The sequence below is a fragment of the Grammomys surdaster genome, unplaced genomic scaffold (assembly GCF_004785775.1).
Source record: "Grammomys surdaster isolate TR1022 unplaced genomic scaffold, NIH_TR_1.0 355, whole genome shotgun sequence".
NCBI lineage: Eukaryota > Metazoa > Chordata > Mammalia > Rodentia > Muridae > Grammomys > Grammomys surdaster.
The window spans coordinates 907,396-916,730 of record NW_021604774.1 but is presented as its reverse complement, the minus strand read 5'-3'; the positions used below and the strand labels follow the sequence as shown (position 1 = coordinate 916,730).

At 46.4% G+C, this 9,335-nt stretch overlaps 1 protein-coding gene across 1 annotated transcript; it reads right to left on the bottom strand.

Annotated features, from left to right (window-relative positions):
- Positions 1 to 693: 693 nt before the first annotated feature.
- On the bottom strand, positions 694 to 8,445 carry LOC114631290 (zinc finger protein 419-like). Its single transcript, XM_028779590.1, has 5 exons — positions 8,165 to 8,445; positions 6,053 to 6,091; positions 4,816 to 4,942; positions 4,058 to 4,144; positions 694 to 2,868 (listed from the first exon to the last, which is right to left on the bottom strand). The coding sequence occupies exons 1-5, from the start codon at positions 8,240 to 8,242 to the stop codon at positions 1,946 to 1,948; spliced, it is 1,254 nt and encodes a 417-aa protein (XP_028635423.1). The 5' UTR covers positions 8,243 to 8,445; the 3' UTR covers positions 694 to 1,945.
- Between the last annotated feature and the right edge of the window lie 890 nt (positions 8,446 to 9,335).

Below are 9,335 nucleotides of genomic sequence, written 5' to 3'. Positions count from 1 at the left end.
TTTTCTTTTTTTTTTTTCTTGAGATAGTTTATCTCTATGTAGTCCTGGCTATCCTGGAACTCAATATGTATAGACCATAATGACCTTGAACTCACAGACCTCTGGCTGCCTCTAACTCCTGAGTGCTGGGATTAAAGGCCTGTGCCATCACGCCCAACCCAATACAGTTACTAAAATTGTTAAAGTGAACACCTCATGACTTGGAAGAATATCAGGATGTGAAAAACTGGCATCTGATATGCTGCAGGAGGAAACCTGAAACACAGCCTTTTAGAACAAAATCTGGTAACTTCTTAAAATCGTAAAATATGGGCTCCAGAGAGGGCTCAGAGTATAAGTCTACACGCTGCTCTTGCAGAGGACCTGGGTTCCATTTCCAGCAAACAGACTGGTTCATACCCATCTGTAATTCCTCTTCCAGGAACCCAGTGCCTTTTGGGGGGCCTCACAGGCATCAGTTATGCACTTAGTATTCATACATATGTATAGCCTAAATACTCACACATGAAACAAACAACAAACACCTGAAACATATGGACTGTCCTCCTATGTAAGAGCAAAAGGTGCTACACAGAGCTGGTCCCCAACAAAAGTAGTGACACTTAGGAACCAATAGTCATGAAGATTTTACAGTAAGTGATCACTTATCCCAGGGACTGCAATAGTCAGTGAGGGGAAACAAAAGGCAACCAATAGAAGAAACAACAAAAATATGTCTTATTTAAACTGAGGTCACTCTTCCTCCCCCATTCAAACTCAGTAACATGGAGACTCCACCCCAAACAGGTGCAGTCAGGAACACGGCTTCGTCTTGCTAAGTCCCCAGAGAGCATTAACTTCTTAGGAATAAGAAGATGGCAAGGATCCTCATCTTGCCTCTGTGCTCTTCTTTGATGAGTAACTTTCAATGACTTGGCTCCTTCACGAAGGCCACTCTCAGGACTTGTGCTCAAAGTCACCCCTAAGGCTCAACAAGCTTGGTCAATGGCTGAAGCTTTCTCTATGTTCTCTGCATTCACAGACCTATCTGGGTTGTGTCTACGTTGTCAATAAGAGCAGACCTTTACTCAAAGGCCTCCCTAGAATCACGATGCATCTCTGCACTGTGGCCTCTTAGGTTAAATATGACGAAAGTGTGGGTGAAGGCTCTCCGTATTTGAAGCACTCTTGACTTTTGTCCAGTGAATATCTTCTTGTGTTAGATAAGATAGATCATGGAAACGATTTCTCATATCCATTGCATTCAATACATATATTCTATCCAGAGTAGACCTAGTCCTGTAGCTAAACACTTCGCCGCATTCTTTGAACCCATGATGCTTTGCTCCATAAAATCCCTGATGTGAAATGAGGCTGCATACCACACACCTTACACGTAAAAGCCTTTCCTCTACTACGAACTCGTTCATCTTTCATGAGATGAGTTTTGTTTTGTTTTGTTTTTAACACTTCCCAGATTCACAACATTCAAAAGGCCTTTCCCCTGTATGAGCTTGGACATGATAAACAAGTCTGGATTTTCTTTTTTTATTTTTCAATGATTTAATGCATTCGCTGCATGTCTTAGTTACGGTTTCCATTGCTTTGAAAAGACACCATTAGCAAGGCAGCTCTTATAAAGGACACCGTTTCATTGGGGCTGGCTTACAGTTTCAGAAGTTCAGTCCATTATCATCACGGCGGGAACCATGGCAGCGTGCAGGCAGACATGATGCTGGAGGAGCGGAGGTTCTATGTCCTGATCCGAAGGCAGTCAGGAAGAGACCCCCCACCCCCCACCCCCGGCACTGGGTGCTGCTTGATCGATGGACCTCAAAACCCATCCCCACAGCGACACATTTTCTCCAACAAGGCCACACCTATTCTAACAAGGCCACATCTCCTAATAGTGTCACTCCCTATGAGTCTATGGCGCCAAACCTATTGAAACCCCTACACTGTACTTCTACGGCTTTTCTCCAGTATGAACCCGATAATGATACAAAAGGCTGGATCTGTTCATGTATGACTTGCCACACTCAGTGCATGTAAAAGGCGTCTCTCCTGTGTGAACTCGCTGATGAGCAACAAGGAAGCAGTTGTGCTTGAAGGTTTTGCCACACTCACTGCACCTGAAAGGCTTCTCGCCGGTGTGAACTCTGAAATGCTTAACGAGAAAGGCTTTTTGGCTGAAGGACTTTCCGCACTCGCTGCACTGAAAAGGCCTTTCCCGAGTGTGCACTCGGGCATGATAAATGAGGCTGGATTTCTCCTTAAATGCTTTGCCACATTCACTGCAGCTGTAGGGCTTCTCCGCAGCATGAACTTGAAAGTGACGCGTAAGATTGGATCTGGTCATGTATGATTTGCCACATTCGGTGCAGGTAAAAGGCGTCTCTCCTGTGTGAACTCGCTGATGAGAAACGAGGGAGATATTATGCTTGAAGGCTTTGCCACACTCAAGGCACCTGAAAGGCTTCTCTCCGGTGTGAATTCGGAAATGCTTAACGAGAAAGGCTTTTTGGCTGAAGCACATCCCACACTCGCTGCACTGAAAAGGCTTTTCGCCGGTGTGTATCATCCGGTGTCGATTTAGGTGGGACGTGCTAGTAAAAGTTTTGCCACAGTCACTGCATATGCAGTTCTTCTTCTCACTCTGAATGGCCTCTCCACTCTCAGTGTTCATGGGGGCGTCCCCAACAGTATAAGTCACCGGATGCCTGGGAAGACCCGAAGAGGTCTGGAGGATCGTCACATTGTCCGTCCTTAGCAAGGGTGTCTCAGCACAGCACAGCATTTGCTGTTGCAGCGTGGATGAACTGACACCTCCTTCTGCAGACAGGCTCTGCTCAAAGGGGGACGTTTCACTCTCCACTTTGATCCAACAACCTGAGCACAGAGAAATACTGATGAGTGGCATGTAGACTGTCGAGTGACAGACAGACAGACAGACAGACACACACACACACACACACACACACACACAGAGATCACTAATGGTGATCTGAGATTTCTCAAAGAACAAAGGAGCTAGTTTAGGCCGAACACGACCCATTGCCATGCTGAATTTGTCAAGATCTTACGTTCTAGGGACCTTAGGGGAAGCAAGAACACAAGCATGGAGTAAATCACAGGGAGGTGTGCTAGGAACCATAACACACTCTTTTCTCACCAATAGCTTTCTGCAAGCATCAGCTGCTGGAGATTCAAGACTAAGTGCAGAAGGCTGTCTAGACCTGTATGACATGGTAACTAAAGAACCAGGATTTAAGGACGGCCTTAGGTATAGGGCACAGTAGAATTTTAATCCAGCAACATGGCAGTTCTGGCTGGAATACAGATACTCCTATAGTACACAATTTTAATCCAAAACAATGTAGCTAAGGTTAATTGGTAGAAGAAGCAGCCATGTTGGAAAATGACTTCTAATTGAGGAGCAGACAAAGTGATGAATCAGAGAAAAATTTGACTAAATGAATCAGAGATAGGACAGGAAAGCGAGTCTACTTCAGAGCAGACAGAGTGTTCAGATGCAGTTTTTGCCAGAACAGTTTGACAGATTGCAGACAGAACAAGCTAGACACAGGTGAAGACAGAATGAGCCAGAGAATGAGGAGCCAGAAGATCAGAACAGATTGCTAGAGTTACTTTGAGGTCAGACAGAGTAATTCAGTCAGAAGACAAAAGAAGCCAGTTTGAACCAAAAAAGTTTGAGCCAGAACAGCTGAGTTGACCATCCTGCCAGAGTTCAGAAAGAGCTAGAACAGGTGAACTTATTCAACAGTAAGTCTCAGAGGCTGAAAACACTGTAGGCCTTGATTTGATTGTACAGAGGCTTCCAGAACTAGGCCTATGTTATCAGTTGGAGGCTTACTGTCTCTGAGATGACAATTACATCAGGCGAATAAAAGTTACACTTACAGTGCACACCAACACCCAATAAAGAAACAGCTGTGTTTCACAGAATTCCAAGGCAACAGGCAAAACATACAAGACTGACACCCAAGGGACAGTTCTGGCTCAGAATTAATAGCTTCGAACATCAAAAACCACCACACTCTATGTACCAATGCCATACCTGGAGTCAGGAATCTCAATGCAGGCACAGAGGGTTCTCCCCAAGACTCCAGCTGAGTGATGTCATGGATCCCAGAAGGTATAAGTCCTAAAGTACAGTGACACAAGAAATGAGAGTTCTTTACTAAGACTGGGTGAGGCAACTCATACAATCCATAAGAAAGAAGCCTAGTCAGAATAATCCTGGTAAGGGTGTCTTACAGAAAACAAAACAAACAAACAACAAACAAACAAAAAACAAACAAAATAATGAGCTCACCAGTGTCAGAATTCTTGCCACATTCAGACACAAGGCATGTCACCTAGAAGTACCTGAGCCATGAAGATGCCAAATAATACAGTGTCATCAGATCACAGAGAAGCCATCAGTGTTAGTACTCCTGACCCCAGGCCAGGGGTGGATGTGCAATCCATTAATCACAGTACTCAAAAGAAAAGACAGAGCAGGAAGATCTTGGCAAGTCAGAGGAGAGCCAGGTCTATATGGCAAGTCCAGCACAGTTAGGATTCTAAAGACAGACCTGGTCTCAAACTACACCCAAAAAATCCTAACCCCAAATTAATTCCTGTGTGCCTTTGCTGCAATTGAGAAAGACAGAGCTCTTGTGAAACAAGCCTTGGTTTTTAACCTGTATTTTATACTCCAAGACAGTGCAGGAAAGACTGGGTGTTCATAGGCCAGCTTTGAGAAGGACACAGCTCTCTAGACAAAAAGGAAAGCCTACAGAGACATGCTCTGACAGGACGGCAGGGTCTTACCCAGCGAGGACATGAGTGTTAAGATCTCTGTCATCACAGTCTGGTACAGGAGCCTTTGAGAGTCATCGAGCAGTGTCCATTCCTCCCAGGAGAAGTACACAGCCACATCCTCAAAGGACACGCCGCCCTGCACATGGGGAAAGTTGAATTTATATGAAGCCACCTTGTCAGGGACTCTTGGTATCTTTAAGTCATTCCCATTTAGCTCCTACCTCAGAGGGTACCAGGCCATGAACCTATTGATACCCAGTCTGTCCTCCAGGTCCCGCCAACCACTGTGCTCAGCACTCAGCAACAACAGGCATGTTGACATGGTGGCTTAGTTACTTTTCTCTTACTGTGAAGAGACACCATGACCAAGGCAACTTCTAGAACAACGACTTTATTGGGGCTTACACTTCAGAGGGTGAGTCTGTAACCTCCATGGCTGGGAGCATGGCTGCAGGCATACACAGCACTGGAACAGTAACTGAGAGCTTACATCCTGTTCCACAGGTACCAGGCAGAGAGAGTTAACTAGGAATGGCAAGAGCTCTTGAAACCACGCCTCAGTGACACACCTCCTCCAACAAGGCCATACCTCACTATTATCTCCAAAGTGTTCCACCAATGAGGACCAAATATTCAAGTCTATGAGCCTCTGGAGGGCGGTTCATTGAAACCATCACAGCTAGGGTCGATTCAAGCTGGAAGAATGTCCTTCCTTTCAATCTGTGAATTCATCCAGGCTCCTCCCAATCACCTGTCTCACACAGACCACATTTGGGTCACTGTTGTCCACTCTGTCCCTGGCACGAAGACCAGGAAGCCATCTACACATGACTTCAGGGCATACACATCAGTCTTCACACTGAGCCTCCATTTCCATCTCAGTATGCAGGCTCAGCCCTCAGCTGCTGTGCTACCCCAACTCCTACCTTCCACTAAAGCCAGCAGACCTCAGGCATTCCTGAGCATTTCCCAGCATCCCCGACCCATCTCACTTCCAGGCATCCTCCAATGTCATCGCTGGAACTTTAAGACCTCTGAATCTTCAGCCAATGGTTAGTTAGCATAAAGGGAAACCTGGCCATGTAATCCCTGCTGTGGATGTGGGGACCTCTCATTCTGAGCATGTGCCAGGGAAATCCAACGAATGGACAGAGAGAATCCCAAACACAGAGTCCCAGGACACCATAGTCCAGAGGTCACTTATGTCTTAAGTGAGGAGTGTGATTCTTGGGTACTGTCCACTTACCTCTTCCTGGTTGGCAGGTTTCACTGAATACTGGGAAACCTGTAGAAAAACAAGGCTGTGAGTAACAAGCAAGAGTGTTGGTGTCCCAAAGGTTCACCCAAGTCCCCTCTCATACATGTAGTCGGGTACCCCCAACAGCCCCCTGGGCTCCATCCCTTAATAGTGTCTCCTACTGGGTGACCTTGGACAAAGAATGAATCTCTTCTCTTTGTTACCTGAGGATAAGCATGGGAGCCTGTCTCATTTACTGTCTTATTGCCATGAAGAAACACCATGGTCAAGGCAACTCTTACAATATAAAAGAAAGCATTTAACTGGGCACTAGTTAACAGTTTCAGAGTGTTCGTCCAGGATGAGCATGATGGGGAGTAGAGAGGCATGGCACCAGGGCAATACCTAAAGACTTTACATTCTTATCTATAGGCAGCAGACATACACATACTCACACACACACACACACACACACACACTCACTGGATCAAGTGTGGACTTCTGAAACCTCAACAGTCACTTCCAGTCACACCCTTTCTCCAACAGTAACTTTCCTCCTAATCCTCCTAATTCTTCTCAAACAGTTCCACACCCTCATGACTAAGCATTCAAATATCTGAGCCTACGGGAACCATTTTCATTCAAACTAACACAACTTCCTACTCCAAAAAGAGAACAGTAGTCTCAAACTCAGTCCTATGTGTCAAGCTTTTGGTACAGGCTCTTCCTGTGCACATGACTAATGCTTCTGTCAAAAGTTTCACCAACCAGTACATATGTTTTCAAAATGTATGATTTTATTTACCCACATTGAGTTAAGACTGGTATTAGCCAGGCATGATGGTGCAGGCCTCTACACAACATTTGCGAGGCAGAAGCAGGTAGACTTTTGTACATCTGAGGCCAACATGGTATACATAGGCCAACTAGAGTCGCATAGTGAGTCTCAGTGTGGGGAGGGGAGATAGCTAATACAGTAGACTTGACTCAAATGCTGAATGCCATCACATAATGGTAAAATACTTTCAGTAATATCTAAAAATTAGTAATATTTTTAATTATAATTACTAATATAATTTAGTAATATTATTTGTTTAAAAATAAAATTTATTTATTTTTAATTTAACTTTTCTTCACATCTACACTTGGCTCACCAGCAAGTCCTGATGGCTGAGTTTTTAAAATTCACTGGAAAGACAGGAGAGGTTGTCTCTGTTTAGGGCACTTCCACCATTTACATTCAACCAGGGTTCAGCTGGCAGCCCTTACGCAAAGGAGACCCTAACCCACAAGAACGTAAATCTCTGTGAATTCGAGGCCAGCTTGGTGTAAACAGTGAGTTCGCGCCAAGATTAAAAATAAATAAATAAAATAAAATAAAAATAAAACAAAGGGTCCTTTAATCTCATCACTTGGGAGTTAGAGATAGAAGGATGTCTTTGAATTTGAAGACAGCCTGGGGGGGGGGGGGGAAGCCCACCAGGTCCCCTGTCTGGGGAGGGGGGTGCGGAGGAGGAGGAAAGGACGGAGATAGGAAGAGGGGGAGACAGAATAAAAATACTCCATCAAAGATCTGAACATTTTCACCACCACTACCACTGTCACCACCACCCACCCCACAACTCCCACCCCCTCCACCCCCACCCCACAACCCCTCCAACCCCGCTATGGCTCACATTCCAACTCAAATATGAGTCCACAGGATTTACCCAAGGATTCACAGGTCTCTGCCTACACTCAAATTACCCCCACTCCACGCTAGGAAATCTGAATAGATTGATTCTCTCCTCTGTTCAAATCTTCCTGGACACCAGAGTCTCTATAAACAAAAGTCAGCTCCTTAGGTGCACTGAGCCCTTTCCCTCATCTAACGCCAGCAGAGGTCACCCCCGGGCTCTGTCTCCGACCTTAGGCCCGCTCACAAGCCTGGGGAGGTACAGTCCACCAGAGGCTGTGAGTCAGAGGGGATGGCTCTACCGATCTAGCACACAGATGTCAAAAAACCATAATCTCATCCACCGGTGCCCTACAGTCGGGGACATGAGGGTCTGCCCTGTTGGCTCCTGACCCAGATCTCAGCGCTCCAGAACTCAGGTAGGTGGGCGATCGCTAGGCACTCACCTGGGGCAGGGCTCCACCCGCAGCCTCCACAATCACCATTGGGCTCCAGAGGATGGTGGGGCCCTGGGACGCGGCCATCCTCACTCGAAGCCTGGATCAGATCACACGGGTTGTCGCAAACCTCAGATTCGTCTCCGTGACGGAGAAAAAAACGTTTCAACTCTCCGGTTTCCCTGCCATGACCAATACTGATAAAACCAGTTTTCTCTGAACCAGACTGACAGATCCAGAAAGTTTCAAAGAGCCTCCTGCACGCAAAGCCGAAAGTCCCGCCCAGCGTCATTTTGTCGTCACCAAAACGCCCATTTTCATTGGCTATTCTTGGTGCAATGTCTTCTGGACAATGTAGTTCAGATAGGACCAAGAACTAGGAAGTAGACCTTCCCCCAACCCCAACCTCTCAGAGCAGGACACTCAGTCTGTTTAGGAGATCGTTGTGATTATAGATGTGCCAATATGTCCTTGAGCTACAAAGGCCGGGCTTGCTGACCCACTCCTAAATTACAGAACTGCCAGCAGAGGCAAGTAGATGTCTGGGATTAGAAACTAGCCAGTCACAGTGAGTTCCAGACCAGACTGGAAACGTGGGGGTGAGTTACAGATTGAACACGACCCTGAGCCTGGCCCTGTGAGAAGAGGAGACCGACCGGAAAAGAGGAAGGGGAGCCGCCAACCAAGAGTGGCGGCCTGAGCCAAGATATTGTCATAGGCAAAAGTGGCTTCAGAGGGAATGAGCAGCAGCTTCCTGGGGAAAGGGAGCACTGGAGCCTATGTAACCTTGATCTGGTCTGCAAGGAGTCCTGTTAACGCCTTACACACTGCTTCTCCACAGTCTATCTCTGCAACTGCCCTGGTATCCATGGCGTAGTTGTCTGAACTTCATTAACCAAAACAGACTGTGTGCAGAAAGGCGGGAAGATTGTGGGAGGTATTGGTATATACCTTTAATCCCAGTGGATATCTGCGTTTGTGGCTAGCTTGGTCTACAATCTAGTGCACCCAAGGCTATTGAAAGAAAAATAGAGATGAAAGGCTTTCCCCTGAAGCCTAGACAGGTCTGAAGTCTGCACCACCACGGTGCAACTGGTTCTAAGCCTTGGGTAGCACCGCACCTATTCATGTGCCTCTCTGGGCAGCCCTGTCTTCTGGGCTAGGGACTCTGGAAGGGGTG